Raw genomic sequence first — 20,798 nt, forward strand, 5'->3', positions numbered from 1 at the left:
ATCATGGCTGTACAAGTGGTTAGATTTCATAATTTACTTCAAAGATACCGTATAACCGATTTAAATACAAAAAAAGCTACATTAAATATACAGAATAAGATTTCATACAAATAGTCTCTGGTTTCTTTCCCCCCCCTCCCCCCCCCGCGTGCGAGAGTTTCTCCATATACCCATCACGTCTTGCAAGTTCTGTTTAAGACTTCTAAAAGCTGAGTTTTCAAATAAATTATAAAGCTGATTGGGAAACCGGCCAGAACTAACTAACTTTCTTTCTTTCTTTCTTTCTTTCTTTCTCTTTCTTTCTTTCTCTTTCTTTCTCTTTCTTTCTTTCTTTCTTTCTTTCTTTCTTTCTTTCTTTCTTTCTTTCTTTCTTTCTTTCTTTCTTTCTTTCTTTCTTTCTTTCTCCCTCTTTCTCTCATTTGCTCTCTCTCTCTCTCTTTCTTTCTCTTCCCCCCCTTCCTTCCCCCCCTTTTTGGCAGTGGGTGGGGGGCAAAAAAACACCCAATCAAGACCGGAATCGATTGGAAAGAAACGTCGAAAAATCGCCCACGATTTTAAAAAGAAATAAAAAAAAATGGAAAGGGGAAAAAAAATAAATCACTGAAAGAGCGCGGGGGGGGGGGGGGGTTGCAACTTTCTCTTCCCTCGAATCAAGGGCGGGCCCAAATCCCAAAGTCCCAAGTCTCGGAGCTGAGCTCAAGTCGGAGATTAAATGTGCGACATACCTTTTTTGAGTTCGTAAGGCGACTCTTTGCTAAACTCGTAGTGGCTCTGATTTCGGAGCATTTTCGCGTCTTTCGCCAAGCTTTCCGCTCTGTTCAAAAGGCTCTGGTTTAATCCGTTAAAGTGGGGGCTGGGGGCGCCCGCCGGGGGGGCCGCGTTGCCGTGAAGGTGTCCGAAGGAAGCGTAGTTCGTGTAGCCGGGGTAAAAGGGGCTGGTGGCGTAGTAAAGGGGTCGCGGGAGCACCGAGGCGGTGCCGTTGGGGAAGGGGCAGGGGGCGGCGGAAGAAGGCGAGCGCGCCGTCGGGGACTGGGCCGCCGGCCCGCTTAAGCCCGAAGGCGTTTGCGGGGGGGTCTCGCCGCTGCCCCCCGCTTCCTTGGCTTTGTCCACGGAGGTGGCGATCTCCGCCAGGGACCACAGCTTGGGCTTGGAAAGAGCCCCCGGGCCGCCCGCCTGCGGAGGCGCCTGGGGCGTGTGGATGACCGAGGTGCCGTGGCTGGGGGGCAGGTCCGTCGAAGGGGGTCTGTACTGGGCGGGAGGAGGAGGAGGAGGAGGGGGCGGCGGGGGGTCCTCGGCCCCGGCCTGGAAGAGCTGCTGGTGGTGAGCCTGGAGAAGCAGGCGGCCGGCCGAGCCACAGTGCACCAAAGGCGGGGAAGCGGCGCCGGCGGCTTCTTTCCGAAGCGTCTGCTCGGGGCTTTCCTTACAATCCGAGTCGCTGGAGGCCCCGTCGACTTCATTGCCCCCTCCGACGCCTTTCGAGTCCGCGGCGCCTGCGGAGAAAAAAAAGTCCGGAGAAACAGCCCGGAGGCGCTGTCAGTCTGCGGCTCAGCGCTTCGCCTTCACACAACCCCTGAACCTGACACCTGAAGCCGTTCCTCTTGTCTGCTTCCCTCTCCCCCCATCCCCACCCCCCACCCCCACCCAGCAGACCGGCCGAGAAAGGTTGACCCCAGAGGCCCGGTTGGCAGAACCGGCTAAGCCGTCTAAAACCTCCCCTTAGGAAAAACAAAACAAAACACCCCCCCCCCGTTCCTCTCCCAACCCCAAGTTTCTCGGTCGTGTGAACGAGGCCCCTGGGTCTCTCACTCGACCTGCTGGAGCGGACCGTGAGAATACAGAAAGCCCCCAGGCCTCTTTCCTCAGCTTTTCCTTGCCTTTCAAGCTACCGGAGGCCTAGCATTCCCAGCCCCCTCCAGAGGACCCCGACCACCAAGTGGGGAGACCCACCACCCCCACGCCTCTTCTCCGCACGCACACACCACACACACACACACCGGTCCCCATCTAAACGCATCCGGGGAGGAAACGGTCCTCTTCAAGGCCTCCAAGCGCCGAAACCAACCCAGCTGCGTTTGGGGGTCTCTTACCTAGCTGGCCCGTCTCGGGGTCGCCTTTCTCCTCCAGTTTGGCGGGGTCTTCGACGTCGTTCTTCTCCAGATCTATGTTCTCCTCTTCCTCCTCGTCCTCGCTGCGGTTCCTCGGCGTCCAGGTCATCTTGTTCTCCTTCTTGAGCCGGCGCCGGGCGTTGGCGAACCAGGTGGAGACCTGGGTGAGGGTCATCTTGGTGATGATGGCCAGCATGATCTTCTCGCCCTTGGTCGGGTAGGGGTTCTTGCGGTGCTCGTTCAGCCAGGCCTTCAGCGTGGCCGTGGCGTCCCGCGTGGCGTTCTTGCGGTAAGCCGGGTCCCCGTAAGGGTAGGAGCCCAGGGGAGCGGCGTAGGGATGGTACCCCAAAGAACCCGCCATGCCGGGGCTGTGGTCGTAGGGCGAGGCCTGCAAGAAACGAGAAGAGAAAGGAGGAAGAGGAGAAGCGGGGCCGAGGAAAGGTTTCCCCCCCCCCGCCTTGCCCCCAAACTCCACCGCTTGGGGTGGATAATATTACGACCTCTTTTTTTTAAAAGGGACCTTTTCTCCTGCCCTCCACTCAAATACTAACTATAATAACGACCCACACAGGAATAATAACAACTCATAAACCGGCCTAAAAGCGGGTGGAGAAAAAAAACAACCTCGATAAGGTCCATCACGCGGGTCGCCCGAGCGTCTGAACGCAGGCAGAGAAGAGTCCGCTCGCCCCGAACAGCATTTTTGACACCTTTGCTACAGCCTTCCTGACCACCCCCAACCCCCCCCCCCCGCCCCCAACTCACCCGCCGCCCCGGCTTCCCTCTACGCCGGATTATCCGCCTGTAAACAGCAACAAATTACACCCCGCCTCTCTCTCTCTCCCCCCCCCCTTTAATTAAAGGCAAACTTTCGCCCAAAATCTCCCGTCCAGGTTTTGTTTTTCATTCCCCCCCTACCCCCACCACCGGGGAGCTGGTAGCGATCGAGCGGGGTGTGTGTGTGTGTGTGTGTGTGTGTGTGTAAAAAACAGAGAAGGAATCCTTGGATAAGAAAAGAGACGAGGGAAAAGTCCGGGCTCAACTACATCTGGTTTGAAAGCCCAGCTAATCGGATTCAAATGGAGTTGAGTCTCGGGGTTCGCTCCCCCCCCCCCCGAGGCCTAAGGCGGTTGCCTTAAAAATGGATTTGGGTTGTGCGGAGCCATGGGAAGGCAGGCAGCGCCGGAGGCAGCTCCGCAGGGCGAAAACAAACGCGGGGCGGTTTGCTTTTATTTCTCTCTTTGTCCCGTGCAAAAAAAAATAATTCCCGGGTACGGTTCGGCAGTGACCCCCTAACCCAGCGCAGTATAAGTGGCTTCGCAAATCTCCTCTCCTTTTTAAAAAAAAATCCTACATTTTAATATGACTGCGGCGCTGCTGATTTCTTCGCCGACCTGATGCTTTGGGAATCTTGGATTTAGCAGCAGCAGCAGCAGCAGCAGCAGAAGCGGCGGCGGCGGCGGCGGCTGAAAAAGGGCAAGGGGCGAAATCTGACCGGTCCCCCCCCCACTCTCCTCCGCCGCCTCCCCCGTCCCCTTCCCGGCAGCCAAACTGATGGGCATCTAAAGTGATTGGCCTGACTTGGATTCAAAGGAGGTCAGGGGGATGGGGGCGGGTGGTGGGAGCGCAGTGTTCCGACGTGCACGTACAAAAATAAAGGGATGGGGTGGGAATCTCTGAAAAGCTAACCCCTGTATTTATTTTTTTCTTTCTTTTTCTGGCTTTCTTCTCTCTCTTTCCATTTCTTTCTTTCTCTCGCTTTCTCTCTCCATTTTTCTCTCTCTCTCCACTTTTCTTTCTTTCTCTTTCTTTCAAGCTACTGTTAATCCCTTCCTTCCTTCCTTCCTTCCTTCCTTCCTTCCTTCCTTCCTTCCTTCCTTCCTTCCTTCCTTCCTTCCTTCCTTCCTTCCTTCCTTCCTTCCTTTTTCTTTTTCTCCGAATTGCCAAAAAACCTCTTCGCCTCCCCTTCACCATTTAGCTTCTCATCCCAACGAGCAGGGCGCTGGGCTCCTCAACCCAGCCAACCCGTTTCGCCTACGAGTTCCCCTCGCAACTCCCCAATAAACTGGCGGATGCAGCCGAGAAGTGCTTAGGCTTTTGCGGGAGGCGAACAGGCAGCAATTTCCCTCTTGGGGTCTCCCGTTAAGGGGAGAATCGCCCCCATTTGAGACGAAGCAGGACCTGACGCAACCTGTCTTCGAGTATTAGAAGCCGGTGGGGCCCGAGACTTCGTCGGGAAGGGCCCGGAGCCTCCAGACGGCCGGCTTGCCTTCCGTCTGTTCCCGGCGTCCTTTCCCTGCAGCCAGAGCCGCTTCTGCAAGGCCCCCAACCAAAGCCAGAGCCCCGGGCGTCTTCCCCGCCTCCCCTTTGCTCCTGACTTCGGGGGTCCCTTCTCGCCCAAGCCCCCTGCCCACTCCTGCCTCCTTCCAGCCAGCGCGAAGGAAGGAAGGAAGGAAGGAAGGAAGGAAGGAAGGAAGGAAGGAAGGAAGGAAGGAAGGAAGGAAGGAAGGAAGGAAGGAAGGAAGGAAGGAAGAGCGGCGGTGCTTACCACGTAGGAGGAGAAGGCAGCCGCGGCCGCGGCCGCCGCCGCCGGGTCTGTGCCGTACTGGAGGTGCGAGTTGTAGCCGGGCGAGGGAGCGCTGAAGGCGGTGGAGCCGGCGTAGGGGGAAAAAGCCGAGCCGGACGGCGATCTGCCCAGCTCATCCGTCCGCGGACCGGAGATCACGCTGGTGCTGTAGGCAGGGCAGGAATAGAGGGCCAGCGAGGCGGACGGCTGGTACAAGTAACCCTGAGGATACGACATGGCCGGAAGCTGCTGGCAGAGCTGCGCCAGCCAGCCAGCCAGCCAGCCCCGGCCAGCCCCGCAGCAGCAGCAGCTGCCGCCAAAGCGCAGCGCCGGTCCGAGCTTCGGGCTTGGCGCTCGGGTCCTGGCTCTCTCCGGAGCGCGTCGTCGGAGCCTGCGGGGACGGGCGGCTCTGCCAACGGCGGGCGGACGGAGCAGCCCCTCTTCGCCGCCTCCCCTCCGCAGCGGCTCTGGCTGGAGTCTCCGGCGCGCGGCACCTTTCGCCCCCCCCGCCCCCCCTTCTCCTCCTCTTCCTCTTCCTCCTCCTCCTCCTCCTCTTTGCAGGCGTCTTCTTCTCCTCGCTTCCCCCGCCCTCCGCTGGACGAGGAAAAAGGGGCGCTTTCTCCTCTCGGGCTCCTGGCTCGCTCCTTCTCTCTCGCCTGGCTTCTTGACCGCCCGACCGCCCGACCGCCGCCCCCCTTCCCTGTGCGCTCCGCCAAAGGTCCTGCCAAGACGCGAAGTTGGAAATTGAGGATTCTGACGCCTCCGACGCAACGCGCCCAAGCTCCGCCTTCCGCGGCGGCGGGGGGGGGAAGGTTGGCGGAGCGAGAGGCGGCGAGGGGGGGGGGAGGAGGAGAGAGAAGGAAAGAGGGAGGGAGAGGCGGGGAGTGGAGGAGGAGAAGAAGGGAAGGGAGAAGAAAAAGTAAAAGAAAGCCGAAGGGGCTGATTGGAGCTGGGCTGGCCAAAGGCTAGCAGGTAAACGCCCCCTTCCCCTCTTCCGTCTCTCTCTCTCTCTCCCTCTCTCTCTCTCTCTCTCTCTCTCTCTCTCTCTCTCTCTCTCTCTCTCTCTCTCTCTCTCTCTCTCTCTCTCTCTCTCTCTCTCTCTCTCTCTCCTCTCCCCCTTCTCTCTCTCTCTCTTCTCTCTGTCTCCCGCCCCCCTCTTCTCTTTCCGGCTCAATTGCGCCGGCCTCTGGCAATCAACAGCCAAGCTGTTTAGCAAAGATCACCTCCAACTTTCTTCATTTGCTAAATACACCATCGGCGCAATTTCTCTTTTGATTTATGGCAATGCGCTTGCCGGCTGGGTCCTCGCTCGTTCGCAGGCGGGCCTGCCCTGGAATGCGAAGGAAGGAAGGAAGGAAGGAAGGAAGGAAGGAAGGAAGGAAGGAAGGAAGGAAGGAAGGAAGGAAGGAAGGAAGGAAGGAAGGAAGGAAGGAAGAGTTTTCCCAAACCTGGCTTTGCTTTGCTGTTCTACCTGCCTTACAGCTTCTTACTAATGCCTGTTATTGTTGTTATTGTCATTACAGATATTTTCCCCCTCCCCCCATAAATGATCCGCCTGTAGGGCGGTAAGAAAGGGGTAGAAAGCTACCCCCTTTCTTACTCCAGAGGAATCCAATTCTTCTTTGCTCGATTCCTTTCTCTCTTCCCTTCCTCAAGCACAGCAGCCGCAGAAGACCCGGCCTGGGGAATTAGCTGCTTAAAATTACAGCTCAGTGATGAAGATTGGCCAGGTGGACTTAAAGTTGCTCCTGTCTACCTTCTTAGGGATGCTGGGATGGTATTCTTTGCCTCGGAGCGTTTCCCGGGATCCTTCTGTTTGAAATGAAACGACTCTTACCCGTTTCATTACTGTGCTACTGGCCAATAACATAGCCAATAACAAACCATCACTCGAAACCGAATTACGGTTTAGGCGCTTAACTAACTCTCTGATTTGATTTGCACATCTGGACCAAACCGGCTGCCTAAAGTTCTCTCCCTCTTCCCTTTCTCTTAACAGGTCGTGAGAAGAGAAAAGAACGTGCGACCCCCGTGTTTATGCCACCCGGGGGCCCACGCCAGGGTCGGTTGTTCCTCTTGCCCAGGTAGGCGGGGTGGGTGGGTGGGTGGGTGGGAAAGGCGCTTTCCCAGAGCAGACGGCGCCTGTTTGCCAAAGTTGTCCCGAGAGAAAGGCGAACCGTCCACCCCGCCCGCTTGTTGTGTGTGACAGTAGCAGAAGGTCGGGTTGGTTTCCGACTCCTTGGCAGGGAAGAAAAAGGGGGCAAAGCCAGGAAAAGCCGCGGAGGGCGGCGGAGAGAGAACGAGGCTGCGGGAACGGCCTGCTGGGCGAAGCTTGGCCAGAGCATCTGGGGGGGGGCGGGGGAAGAAATAATAATGCAGGTATCTTTCCTTTCCCCCACCCCCACTTAAACCCCATAAAAGCCTAGTGACCAAAGCAGATTAAAACCAGATGGAGCGGAGAAAGTGATCGCAGAATGTAATCTCCTTTGATTCTAGCAGATATCTATTACTCAGTAGGATCGCGCCCTGTGTTCTCTCTCTCTCTCTCTCTCTCTCTCTCTCTCTCTCTCTCTCTCTCTCTCTCTCTCTCTCTCTCTCTCTCTCTCTCTCTCTCTCTCTCTCTCTCTCCCTCCCTCCCTCCCTCCCTCCCTCCCTCTCTCCTTTCCTTCCCGCTCCCTTTTGCAGAAGAAAAAGTAAAAGAAAGCCGAAGGGGCTGATTGGAGCTGTACTGGCCAACTAAACGCCCCCTTCCACTCTACTCTCTCTCTCTCTCTCTCTCTCTCTCTCTCTCTCTTCTTCCTTTCTCCCTCCCTCCCTCCCTCCCTCCCTCTCTTTCCTTTCCTTCCCGCTCCCTGTAGCAGGAGAGGCTCAACAGCTCGGCTCGCCCCTTTGCGGAGGCTCTGGGGGGCGCTTAAGTCTTTGCGAAACTTTCTAGCTGAGGTTCGATTCGGCAGGTCGGGATTTATTTACTTATTTTGCTTCCTTAGGAGGGAGAGAGGGGGCGCGTGGAGACACACACACACACACACACACACACACAGAGAGAGAGAGAGAGAGAGAGAGAGAGAGAGAGAGAGAGAGAGAGAGAGAGAGAGAGAGAGAGAGAGAGAGAGAGAGAGAGAGAGAGAGGAGACGCACACACAGGGAGATGAGCTGAAAGCTAAAGAAGGCGAAATTCCCAGGAGAGAGAGAAAGAGGTTAGTTAGCAAGAAGGAAAAGGGCTCGGAGAACTATAGTAGCGTTCCGAGCGCAGAATCGGCCGGGAACCGAATTTGGGGCGTCCGTATTTTTCTACCAAGCGTTGTGTCCGCCGTTCTTAATCCGGGAGAAGAGGCTGGGATCTTCGGATAAGGCTAATTTTGGACGCCTCCATCCATCCATCCATCCATCCACCCACCCGGGACGTTCAAGCGATTTTAGAAAGTTCTCCGCCAGCTGAGGTTGGGGGATGAATTGCGTAGCAGGATCGATCCCCGCCAAACTGGTCTTATGGGGGGGGGGGGGGAGATCGTTCTTAATTCTCAGTCCCCGGAACGGAACGATGTCTTGCTAATCGTAATTTTAAAAAACCGCAGCCCCATTTTCGTCCTAAAGAGAGCAGCGGCTTGAGGCGAAGATGCCGAGCCGGCCTGCTTTTCCGCGGACAGCAGTTCCGTTGGCTAAACCGGAGCCCGGGTTTGTTTTTTTTACTCCCGAGGCTACCTGCAAGTACGGATACAGGTTGGGCTCCATCAAAAAGTTTAAGTTGGAGTCTACCGGATTTATTCGGAAGTAACTTTCCTGGAATTTAATAAGCTCTCTACAGCTTTCTCCTTCGCTTCCCGCCCTCCATTTCTCTTTTTTTTCCCTGGGGGGGGGAATGCACATAATTGTCCAATTACGACCCTCAAAGCAGCGGCAGTGTCTGTCTCCTCCACATCCCAATTAAAGAAAAACATACCAACCCGAGGCTACCAAATTCTTGGACCGAGGATGACATTTTGAAACCCCACCACCACCACCAAATTCTAGATATTCAATCTCTCTGATCAAAACTTTCCCGGGGGCGGCGGGGGGGGGGAAGAGAATGGTTAGCTCTCCCAGGATGGTTTTGTCATTCTTCCGGATCAAAGAAAGAAAGAAGGGAAAGAGACAGAAGAGAAAGAATCGGAGTGCTTGATGGACCTCCCATCGCAGCCAACTGACTGATGCAGGGCGACCAAATCTCCAGAGAGGTTCCCCCCCCCTCGTTGCATATTTATTGATTCCTCTTCCAGCCTCTTAATTCCTTTTTATGTGCTTGAAGGGTGCACATTCTTGGCTGGAGAAGAGTAATACCAATACTAGTAATCACAACAGAATCTAAGGCCTTTGGATCAACTTGCATTGACCCTACACTCTCAGCATTTGCAAGAAAGCAAGAAAGCAAGAAAGAAAGCAAGAAAGAAAGAAAGAGAAAGAAAGAAAGAGAAAGAAAGAAAGAAAGAAAGAAAGAAAGAAAGAGAAAGAAAGAAAGAAAGAAAGAAAGAAAAAGAAAGAAAGAAAGAAAGAAAGAAAGAAAGAAAGAAAGAAAGAAAAAGAAAGAGGAAGAGGAAGAGGAAGAGGAAGGAAGAGGAAGGAAGGAAGAAGGAAAGAAGAAAAGAGGAAGGAAGGAGAAAAGAAAAGAAAGAAGAAAAGAAAGGGGAGGGAGGAGAATAGAGGAAGGAAGGAAGAAGAGAAGAAAGCAAGGGAAGGAAAGTGAAAAGCAAGGAAGAAGGAAGGAAAGAGGAAAAAAGAAGGAAGGAAAGGAGGAGGAAGGAACGAAAGAAGGGGAGGAGGAAGAGAAGAAGGAAGACAATACTAAAAATGTCTAATGATCTGAAAAGGCGCATCCTGAAGTGATAGGCAAGGTTTGGGAACAGAGAGCACTCCCCCCCCCCCAAGAAGAGGGCACCTTTAATTCAACTACTGAGGCGAGGCCAGATGCCCAAGCCAGTTCTAGACTGGGCGCCCCGGTCGGGGTCCCAAGAAATCCTCCCAGAGTTCTCTCTGTCATTTTAGGCCAAACCCTAAAGCTCTTGGCCTACCAGACTCACCCTGGGGTTGAATCAGAACCGGAGTCAGACCCAAACCAAGAATCGGCCACTGGAGCTCAAGGCTCGATTTGAGGCTAGCCCAAGTCCTTTAGCCCAGGCTTCCTTCCAGGCAGTTGTGTTGTTGTTGTTGTTGCTGCTGCTGCTGCTGCGAGGGAAGTGAAAATACTAGGCAGGAAAGCGTTTAAGAAAGAAATCGAGCTTCCACTCCAATTTCCGCCTCTCTTGATATTTTGAGGTGTTTCGAATTACAACTCCCTATATGTATGTTGTATTACTCTGTAGCTTTTCCCCCAGCCAGCTCCGTTTCTGGCTAAGTTCTGAAACTCATTTGCTGAGTGATGACATTCACCTAAGCAGGAATAAGAGAACCCCCGGATTTGTGTTACCGAAACGTTGCTCTTGTCTGCAAACATCACAGGAACTCAAATCAATGGGCACTCCGTCCTGGATCGTATACCCTGGATCATAAATCCCGGAATAAAGTATTTGCACTGCAGGTGCAACCAATTTTAAAACCTTTATTGTCCCGGGAGCCAAGGGGTGCCAGGCAATACCAGAACACTTTCACTATTAACATCCAAAGTTTTATTATTTATTATAATTAAAGTAACAAGCCAGGCATTAAAGTGAAACAACCACACCAGAAGCTTCCTTAAGGACTTGAACTAGAACAGCCACCCTGTTGCGACTCTATGGCGCCATGTGATGGTGGTTTTACCATGGTTTTACCCCAGTTTAATATTTTTGTCTCATCTATTCTGATGTCCACACTCTTTCCCTACATGGGTATGCTGATGTTTTTATTGAAAGCTATATTTGTGTCTGTACGTATAATGTGTTTTATTAGTGTTACATATCTGTGATTGCATGGCCTCTCTAGACGCTGTGTGCTAATAAAATAAAATAAAATAAAATAAAATAAAATAAAATAAAATAAAATAAAATAAAATAAAAAAATAAAATAAAATAAAATAAAATAAAATAAAATAATTCCCATTTCCAAAACCTTGCCAAGAAATCTGCAGAGACTTATCCAGGCAGTCACCAGGAATCAATATTTGACTCAAAGGCAGGAAATATTATTCTACTCATTACCAGACTCTTTCAGAGATTGTATAATTAGGTTTTTTTGCCACGAAGTAACTCTCCGCCAAATCAATGCATTCAAAATCCGTATTATAAGCACCTGTCATTTTCACGTAAAGAGGGGGGGGGAAGGGGAAAGACTGAGTTGTTGTTGTTATTGTTGTTGTTAATAATAATTTTGGAAAGAATGAATAAACTGGGAGAACAAACTCAGCGGGTGGGCATTGGTTTTAAGAGCAGCTGCCCGGTTTCAGGACTACATTACCCACACGCCTCTCTGCTGTGCGGCTCTCTCTCGCTCCCTTCTCAACCCGCTCATTGGCCATCGCCTCGGGCGGCTGCCCGAACGGCCCTTCCCGATTGGTTCGTCAGCTGCCACTCGGGGTGGCCCCGGCAAAGGTGGGCAGGGCGGAGCCCGAGGGAGCTTGCGACGAAGCTGGCTTCTCCTCGCCTTCTCCTCCCTCTCTTTTTTTCCCCTTCTCTTTCTTTTTTCTTTTCCCTCCTCTGGTGCGTTCCTGGGCTGGCGCTTCCCGGAGCGCCCGGGGGAGCCACTTTGCAGGACAGGCCACCCTTAGGGGGAGGAGCAGAGCCGTGCATCCCCCTTGGGCAACGCTGGGCTCGGGGGAGCCTTCCTCCACCCACCCACCCCCCTCCCGACGCCAGCCTTGCTTTTGCAGCGCGTCGCCCTTGCCTTGCCTGGCTCCCCCTCCCCACGTCTCCCCCCTGCCCAGCTGGCCCGCGTTGCGAAAGGAGTTTCTTTGCCTCTGGGTCTGGGCTTTGCAAAGGGCAAATAGCGGACGGCAGCGCTGGCTATTCGGATGTGACTTTTTCTTTTTCGTCTTTTTTTGCCTTTCTTGTCGTTTTCTCCTTCCTTCCTTCCTTCCTTCCTTCCTTCCTTCCTTCCTTCCTTCCTTCCTTCCTTCCTTCTCTTCCTCCTTCCTTCCTCTGTCCTCCACTTCTCTCCTTCCTTCCTCCCTCCCTCCCTCCCTTCTCTCTCTTTTTTTCCTTTTTCCTCCATTCTCTCTCTCTCTCTCTCTCTCTCTCTCTCTCTCTCTCTCTCTCTCTCTCTCTCTCTCTCTCTCTCTCTCTCTCTCTCTCTCTCTCTCTCTCTCTGCCTCTGCCTCTGCCTCTGCCTCTGCCTCTGCCTCTCTCCCCTCTCTCTTTTTGCTTCGCCGTCCAAAGAAGCCCGTTTCCTTTGCCATCTGCAGTCCGGGGGCGGCGGCGGCTGCTGGAGCGCTCCGCACATGCTCCGCGTTGAGGGGTTTCCTTCGCTCCTCGGCTGCTTGAACCGGGAAGAGGCAGGAGAGGGTCGGGCAGGTTTCTCACCCAGCTCCCTTTCTCTCTCCCGGCAGCCTGGCGAGGGCTGTGCAAAGTGCAGGTAGGCGGGTAAGTCCGCTGGAGTTGCTGAGCCCCGGAGAACAATTAATGGGCGCGCTTTCCAGGGCCCCCTCCGAGGGTGAAACCGTGCTTATTTGGTGTCTAGACGCAGGTGGGTGGGTTTTGTAGGGCGGTGTGTGTGTGGGGGGGGTGGGGGTGTCAGGGGTTGTAGGCAACGCCAGAGGAGATGGCTGTAGATTATCCTGAAAGGAGAGTTTCCAAATAGGTTCGCATGTCTGTGTCTTTCTCTCTGTGTGGGGTGTGTCTGGTTTGTAAATGCACACAGGGGTAGGTGGGAAATCTGTTTGGGCAGAGTGCCAAAGTTGTAGAGAGGCCAAGTCAGCCAAATGTGTCCACACCGGAGCACATTTCTTTGCATCCCCTGGAGACTCTCAATCATTCAGGTCGTGGTTGTTCCCAAAAAAAGGCAACTGAACTTTCTTGATTCCCCCCCCCCAAAAAAAAACCACAAAAAACAAAAAACGTTTCGCATCTCATCCAAGAAGCTTCTTCTCATCCAAGAAACCTCTTGAACTGAAGAAGCTTCTTGGATGAGAAGAGAAAAGCTTTGAAAGGGAAAAAAAAAACCAAAACCAAGAAAGTCCAGTTGCCTTTTGGAAAGGCGTCTTTGGTACATTTCTTTGCATTTTTTTAATTTTTTTAATTTTAATTCCATTTATATCCCGCCCTTCTCCGAAGACTCAGGGCGGCTTACAAGCATTGGTCTTTTGAATGCATGCTCTTAGTTGGGCCAGTGCTCTGTGTGAAGTGATGGCTGGGTTATGGTTAGCTCTCGGTCTAACTGAGGACTATGTTTAAATGTTGCTGTTTTTTTTAAAAAAAAAACACAAATCTCAGTCGGCTTGCTTTAGGCGTTAATATTTAAGTCACTCACGGTGGTTTCTAGCGTGCAAGAAGTGGGTCTGCCCAATGGACAACCTGAAAGGCGAATTCATCACATTTTTGCATGAAAGTGTCCATCCAGCCTTCATGGTTTGATACAAGAAACTGCTTAGAAAGTCAGTTGTACTTGTGTAACATAAAAGCACAGCCATAATGGACGGGAAAGAGAAGGTCTCCCAGAGAACAAGTAGAAATGGATCTGTTCTCTATCCACTTCTTAGAGACTCTGTTCTTGTTGACACCTGCATTTATGTGGCGGATGAAATATTTCCTAAAAGTTTGCGTTGTAAAGTATAGTAGTTTATTCTCTGCATAGAGTAGATGCAATAAGTGAAAATGAGGGCTGTACATTTGGTCTAGGGTCTCCTGATTGATCAGGGTGTTGGACTAGAAGACCTCTAAGCTCCCTTCCAAACTCTGTTATTCTGTACGTTGATCTCTGTTTTATTCCTAGGTTTTGCATTTTTTTCCCCTGCAGAAAATCAAAGTCTTTTCAAAGGCTTACTCCCTATCTTTTAAGACTAAGTCAGCGGTCTAGGTGTTTGCAAAAACATCTAGTTTATGCCAGGAGAGCTTTTACCTCCCACAAGCCATAGAATAAAATCACATGGTAAGGATTACCATCCTAAAATTTCTTTTAGAAAAATCACAGGTGATTTGCTTGTAAAGCTGCATGGGTCAGAATAGCAGCATCCTTAAAGTCAGATGAGTTATTGTCAATTTAAAAAGTCACCAGAATTCTGAACACTGTTGATCAATTTAGCATTGCAGATTAACACACAGGCCTACCCAGAGAAAATGTGTATTCGTATATAATTGCCATAGCTATTGCTCATAGATAGGGTGTACTTGCAATATCCTCATGACATTTAGAAGTCTACAATTCCCAAATTAAGTGGCTAATGAAATGATTAAATTAAATCAAACTTCTAGAATCTTAAGCAGGCGGCGGGGGGGGGTGTGGGTTTCAGAGATTTTTTTCCCCCAGGTGTCAGAGAATGTGATCCTTAATTTCAGAGAAAGTCTGTTGTTTACAAGAAAGCTAAATTTCACATCCTCTAAAAAGATTGTGTAGATTTCATTTCTGGAAATGTGGACAAAATGTCATGTTTCCAGATGCGCACCAGTTTTCTGGGCATTTTTACACACTCGATCCACACAGGTGTGCCCTTTGATCAGTTTTTAAAAGGCAAGTGGTACCATTATTTGTCTATTTATTTATTTATTTATTTAAAAAATCATCTACTTACTTTTCACTTCCCATCTTAAAAGAGCTTCTGTCATAATTCATAGCACTGTGTCCGGGTCAGTAAATTAGAAATCCCTTTGCAATATTTTTAACATGTTTAATGCCTTGCCCATGACGGAGAGAGACAGGCGGAGAGAAAGAAATTTCACTGAATACCTTAATTTATTTCTTGCGTCTTTCTTCCTACAGCAGAATGTAGGAACGCGTCAGGAGTGTTTGCATTTGCTTGAAGACTTGGGAAAAGGTAGGAGAATTATTATGTTCTTTTTTAAACTTTGTACTTTATGTTTTTTAATTTTTTATTGTTGTGAGCTGCCCTGAGTCCTTGGGGAGAAGGGCGGCATATAAATTTAATAAATCTAATTTAATCTACGTAATAACGTCGTTTGGGTGCTCTTTGTTTAAATGAAGAAATGGCTCTGTAACTCAGTAACTCGGGCTCTGGAAACAAGTGTGGCAGGACCAGGAGTGTGCATATACAGATAGTCCTTGTCTTAAACAGCAATTCATTTAGTGACCGTTCAAAGTTACAACGGCATTGAACAAGGTGGCTTAGGACCTTTTTTTTTCACAGTTACGACCTTTGCAGCATCCCCCTGGGGTCACGTGATGAAAATCCCGGCGCTTGGCAACTGACTCCTATTTATGATGGTCGCAGTGTCCCGGGGAATCTGCTGGCAAACAAAGACAATGGGGAAGCCGGATTCGCTTCACCAGCTGGCTACTAACTTATCAGCTGCAGCGATTCGTTCAACAACGGTGGCAAGAGAAGTCGTAAAAACTCACTTTAAAAAAATAGCACGTCTTGCTTAGCAACAGAAATTTTGGGCTCCATTGTAAGTCGAGGACCACCTGTAGAAACTTCCTTTGCCCCTTTGCTTTGCCAGAGATTTCCTCGCATCCTGGAAGTCCAACTTTTGAAAGCCCTGTAGATAATTTTTTGAAGTATTTAACTATTTAGTCAAAGTTTCCCTCACTGTGGTTGTCACCTCTGTTTTGCATCCAACTGCAAAATAGATTTATTAAGAATCTCTCTCACACACTCTTTCTCTCTCTCTCCCTCCCTCTCTCTCTCCCTCTTTCTCTTCCCTGTCTCTCTCCCTCTTTGTGTCTCCCTCTTTGTCTCTCCCTCTCCTTCTCTCCCTCTCCCTCTTTCTCTCTCCCTCTCTCTCCCTCCCTACCTCTCTCTCCCTCTCCTTCTCTCTCCCTCCCTCTCCCTCTCTCCCTCTTTCTCTCTCCCTCTCCCTCTCTCCCTCTCCTTCTTTCCCTCTCCCTTTTTCCCTCTCCCTCCCTCTCTCTCCCTCTTTGTCTCTCCCTCTCGTTCTCTCCCTCTCCCTCTTTCTTTCTCCCTCTCCCTCTCTCTCCCTCCCTCCCTCCCTCTCCCTCTCCTTCTCTCTCCCTCCCTCTCCCTCTCTCCCTCTTTCTCTCTCCCTCTCCCTCTCTCCCTCCCTCTCTCTCCCTCTCCCCTTCTCTCTTTCTCTCTCTCTCTTTTTATGCTTTATCTGCACATTGATAGATTGTGCATGACCAGGCTAAAATGAGATGTTCTAGGGAAGGCAATGTATTTTTTAAACTTAAAAAAAACCCCACCCACATACACACACACAAACACAGGACACAAATCTAATCTCCTTTCTGTGGGTTTGTTGGGCTCCAGTTGATTAAAGGAAAATATAAAGTTGGTTGGGAGGTTTTCTTCTCCTAGATGCGGTAGGTTGCTTCGACAGATAACTTTGAAACCCGTGAAAGAACCATAACATCATGCTTGATAAGTTTTCTTTCCTCGGAATAGATGAGGTGGAAATTGGTCATGGTTTTGAATGTGTGCATCTTTTCTCACTGGGAAACACACACCCCCATTTTTTTTTGGCAAACTTTTTCAGGGTAATGTTGGCTTCTTCACAACAAGGGGTTGGCCAAGTACCAGATAGGTAGTCCTTGGGGCCAGAATTTCCATTGCTAATGAAGGTAGTTATTAATAGCAAGAGCACGTAGACCTGTGTACCACTTCACAGTGCTTAACAGCCTTCACTAAGCAAATGTCTGTGGAGATTCTCCATCATCCAGGTCATGGTTGTCCCAAAGGTACTTTTTCAGGAAGCAACTGGACTTTCTTCATTTTTCCTTGAAGACATTTTCCTCCAATGGGATTTTCCCATGTATTTTACCAGCAAACATAGATAGGGCAGCCTAGAAAGGTAAATGCCCTCCTAATCATACCCAGCACTCCGAATTTGTTGGCGATGTCCATTTTCCTGTATGAGTTCATGGTGATCTAACCCTAACCCTAAGTGGAATTTTCCTCCAATGGGATTTTCCCGTGTATTTTACCAGGAAACATAGATAGGGCAGCCTGGAAAAGTCAGTGTCCTCCTAACTATGCCCAAGCACTCCAAATTTGTTGGCAATGTCCATTTTGCTCTATGAGTTCATGGTGACCTAACCCTAACCCTAAGTGGAATTTTCCACTTCCACTGTTGTAACTTGGAACAGTTGCTGAACGAATAAACCATAAGTTGAGGACTACCTGTTTTGAAAAAAATATGTCTTTCTGTGGCTCCCCATGCTTAGCCTTTTTGCATAGCCATATGCTTCCTCTTTCCAAGCATGGGAAAAAGAGAGAGGAATATCTCAGGATGTTGATACAGTTCCAGCATCATCTTGTCTACTATAACAAAGAGGTGTGTGAAATTTCCCCTCTGCCCTATGGCCACCCAGGGCGTTAATAGCTTCCACGAAAGCTGAACTCATGTCTTCTAGATGAAACACAGCCCTCTAGCCATCGCCTTCCCAGCTTGGGAAGGCATATTTCCACCATGACATGCCTTTAATTTGACAGACATGCATTTTGAGCAGGATGCCCCAAATGTTGAGTTGCGATCCAGAGATGCTGAGGTTGCGTCGAGGTCTGTGTTTGTACTGGAAGGACCAAATCTCCCTCAGGAGGCAAGCCCTGTCTAGACCGTCTCACCCCAGATGGCTCCTCATTTAGGAAGCTGTCTTCCTTGACACAAATCTTCCCCACAAACAGAAAAAAAAATCAGATCTCAGGAAGATGCCTAGACGTGACCGTTTCATGAATATTAATTGTCTGCAGGGTGGTAGCACTGATATTTGCTGTGCCCTAAATTTCTTTGATGGCCTTTTCTGATGCTCCCCGTAGATAGTTGGAGGCTGTTCTCAGGGTAGAAAATGGCATTCAGCATTTGTTTTATCCATGAGGTGACCCAGAGCTGAATGTCCCATCATTCATTGCACAAAAATATTGGTTTTTGACTTTCTCGTTGACCCTCATGAGGAAATACTTGGAAGGACCATCTCTAAGGGACCTTTCCAGATTGAGAAGGAGATCAATAAGGAGGCTGCAGATGGATGGAAGAACATATCCATTGAAATGATGGATGGATGCTGATAGATAGATAGATAGATAGATAGATAGATAGATAGATAGATAGATAGATAGATAGATAGGATAGAGACAGATAAATATAGATTATAGACAAATAGATGATAGATAGATGATAGATAGATGAATGATATATTGATATATATTGATAGATAGATATAAATAGATAGAGAGAGACACACACACACATAGAGACAGATAGATGAGATAGAGATAGAGATAGATAGTGATAAATAGAGATAGATAAATAGGTAGATATTGACAGACAGACACATATTCTTCTGATTCCCAGCAAAAGAATAAACCTAGAAATGCAACCCCAAAGGATTCTATCCAAGCTCTAAGACCCCCCAAGAATAAGAGAGACAGTACAGAATCCTCTTTCACAGGGGAAGAAAACTTCCAGGAGACCAAGAGGGCATGTTTTGGCACACTGTATGGAAGAATCAATTACTCATTTTGACTTGGCAAACGCGCTAAGCCATTAACGTTGCAAGAATCGCTCTGTCAGGCGCTTGCACCAATAGGCAGTTTAAAACACCTTGAAACGAGCACAGATAATAATTATTAAGAGGTATCTGGGTGGTGGTGGTTTGATTTAGTTTAGTTTTGTTTTTTTGGCTGAAAGACCACAGAGTTGGCACCAGCGACGTCTCCTTAGGAATGTCATTGCTGACGTTGGACTGTTGAAATCTTTTCTTCTCCGAGGAGTCTTCCAACACACGAGATACCATATCTCAAAAATGATCTGAGCAAATTAGGCCACCGAGATGCAGTCAGTTTAAACAAACATGCCCAAGGGGGCGGGGGGGGGAGGTTGAAATTCAGTACAAAATCTCAGGATAATAACATCTAAACCAACAACCGCTGATCCCAAGAGGAAGGGTGGTTATTCCAAATCTTGGAGAAATGAGCCTTACAGGAGCTCTGACTTTAGACAATTGCAGATAAAGTCTTTAAGGTGCCAGAGGCTTCTCTTTGGGCACAAAATTCCACAGTCTGAGTGCGGCAAAGGAGAAGACTTTAAGTTCCCGTGGACTCTGCGTTCTCCTCAGAACTTTGCTTGCTTTAAAGGTTGGCTTTTCAAAGGGGAACCCCCGGAACTCAACGATATTGAAATTTAGGTAGGAGATTATGAATAAGAAAATATTTTTTTTCAGTGTCTGCGGTTTTAGGAAAGTAAGACAATAGCAAAAAAGATGTTGAAACTCTCGACAGAGTGCAGAGAAGGGCAACAAAGATGGTCAGGGGACTGGAGCCTAGAACATATAAGGAACCTTTGCTAGAATTGGGCAGGTCTAGTTTAATGAAGAGAAGGACGAGGGAGGGGGCATGATAGCACCCTTCCAATATCTCAGGGGTTGCCCCAAAGAAGAGGGAGTCAAGCTATTCTCCAAAGCCCCTGAAGGCAGGACAAGAAGCAATGGACGGAAACTAATCAAGGAGAGAAGCAACCTAGAGCTAAGGAGAAATTTCCTGACAATGAGAACACTTAACCAATGGAATGACTTGCCTCCAGAAGCTGTGGGTACTCTGTCACTGGAGGTTTTTAAGAAGAGATTAGATTTATCTGAATTTTCAATGTTTCCTGCTTGAGCAGGGGAAGCTGTGAATGCTCCAACACTGGAAGTTGTTAAGAAGAGACTGGACAGCCATTTGTCTGTAATGGTACAGGGTTTCCTGCCTGAGCAGGGGGTTGGACTAGATGACTTCCAAGGTCCCTTCCAATATTATTATTATTATTATTATTATTATTATTATTATTATTATTATTATTATTATTATTATTATTATTATTATCAACGATTTTGGAATGAGTTTGGAAATAAAGGGGAAACCAATACAACAAAAATTAACAAAGGTGTTGTCTATTATCATTAAAGAAATTGTGGTAAGAAGTTTAGGTAGAGATGAACTTTTGGGGCAGCATTTATCTTTTTTTAATCTTTCACAAATCTTCTTCAGCTCATTGGGATGTGTTTGTGTATTTCTGTTGTTTTAACCAGAAGAAAATATACTTGTCTGGACGAGTTGTTTCAATTACACAGGGTTTAAAGACCTAGGTATAAGTCTCCTGTCTTAACGCTCTGTTTTACGTTGAAGAATTATCTTCAAATTATCACTTGACTTCTCAATGGAAGACCGCAGAACCCTTCCCCTGATCTTTTCCAGATAGAGAAGCTTGGCTAACCAGAAAACGTCTACACTAAGGGAGGCTGTTTAACCTAAGGAAAGAGAAATATAGTTCCGTCCCTAGAGGTTAGGTGGTTGTAATAAATTTATAACGAGGATAATAATAAAATGCTGTGGTGATAGTTATGGAGCATTTGAAGTTTCAAAACATTACCCCAACACTGGAGGTTTTAAAGAAGGGATTGGACATTTATCTGAAATTGTTTAGGGTTTCTTGTTTGAGCAGGGGGCTGGACTAGAAGACCTCCAAGGTCCCTTCCGACTGTCTTATTCTGTTTTTCTGCTGCCTGTCCACATTTGTCCCCCATTCACTGTATTTTGGAAAAGAGGGCAAGGCTACTGTTAATTCAGTTTTTATTAAATTTGATTAATTTTAAATTCAATGGTATTAAACAATTTAATGTTATTCAGTATTACATTTAAAATTCTTAAATGCTATTAAATTTAATCCAGTTTAGCCTTAAATGTCACTCAGGATCTTTATTTTTTAAAGTAATTTCTTTTTTAAAAATCTGTCTTTTAACTTGGCCTTGTCAAGGTCTTCTGCTGATTTCGTTTACTATTTTATGATGCTTTCTTTCTTGATATTTTAAGCATCAGTATAGTGTTTGTGTAATAATGATAATTTCTTAATGGTACCATATTTTGGTATAATAAATGCAAAACAATCCATTAGTATAGTCCCAGCTGACTGGTTGTTAGGCAGGGGGAAATTGGATTTTAATTTCTCTTAGCATGTTGTTAAAATATGGAAATAAAAGTAGCCAGGATTAGCAACAGTTCTGTGAAGCTTTAGAAACATCTGATCTTAAGTAGACCATCTTGATGGAGCATTGAGAGGTTTTTTTTTTCTTTTTCC

At 48.5% G+C, this 20,798-nt stretch overlaps 1 protein-coding gene across 3 annotated transcripts; it reads right to left on the minus strand.

The window, feature by feature from the left end:
* Nucleotides 1-264: 264 nt before the first annotated feature.
* On the minus strand, nucleotides 265-5,371 carry IRX5 (iroquois homeobox 5). Of its 3 annotated transcripts, none has more exons than XM_081335746.1 (3): nucleotides 4,654-5,371; nucleotides 2,088-2,493; nucleotides 265-1,490 (listed from the first exon to the last, which is right to left on the minus strand). In XM_081335746.1, exons 1-3 carry the CDS (start codon nucleotides 4,906-4,908, stop codon nucleotides 709-711), a joined length of 1,443 nt encoding a protein of 480 aa, XP_081191872.1. In that variant the 5' UTR covers nucleotides 4,909-5,371; the 3' UTR covers nucleotides 265-708. The 3 variants fall into 3 exon arrangements, with proteins under 3 accessions (XP_081191872.1, XP_081191874.1, XP_081191873.1); XM_081335748.1 differs by lacking the exon at nucleotides 4,654-5,371 and adding an exon at nucleotides 3,460-3,479; XM_081335747.1 differs by lacking the exon at nucleotides 4,654-5,371 and adding an exon at nucleotides 2,730-2,800.
* Between the last annotated feature and the right edge of the window lie 15,427 nt (nucleotides 5,372-20,798).

The sequence above is a fragment of the Vipera berus genome (genome assembly GCF_964194415.1).
Source record: "Vipera berus genome assembly, chromosome: 10".
Classification (NCBI taxonomy): domain Eukaryota; kingdom Metazoa; phylum Chordata; class Lepidosauria; order Squamata; family Viperidae; genus Vipera; species Vipera berus.

What these genes read in the sequence shown, in the direction of transcription:
- IRX5 (XM_081335746.1), bottom strand. Translation starts at nt 4,908, where the DNA reads ATGTCGTATCCTCAGGGTTACTTGTACCAGCCGTCCGCCTCGCTGGCC. An exon ending in CTGCCTTCTCCTCCTACGTG is followed by an intron (nt 2,494 to 4,653) that starts GTAAGCACCGCC and finishes CGTTTCTTGCAG; the next exon opens with GCCTCGCCCTACGACCACAG. An exon ending in CCCCGAGACGGGCCAGCTAG is followed by an intron (nt 1,491 to 2,087) that starts GTAAGAGACCCC and finishes TTTTCTCCGCAG; the next exon opens with GCGCCGCGGACTCGAAAGGC.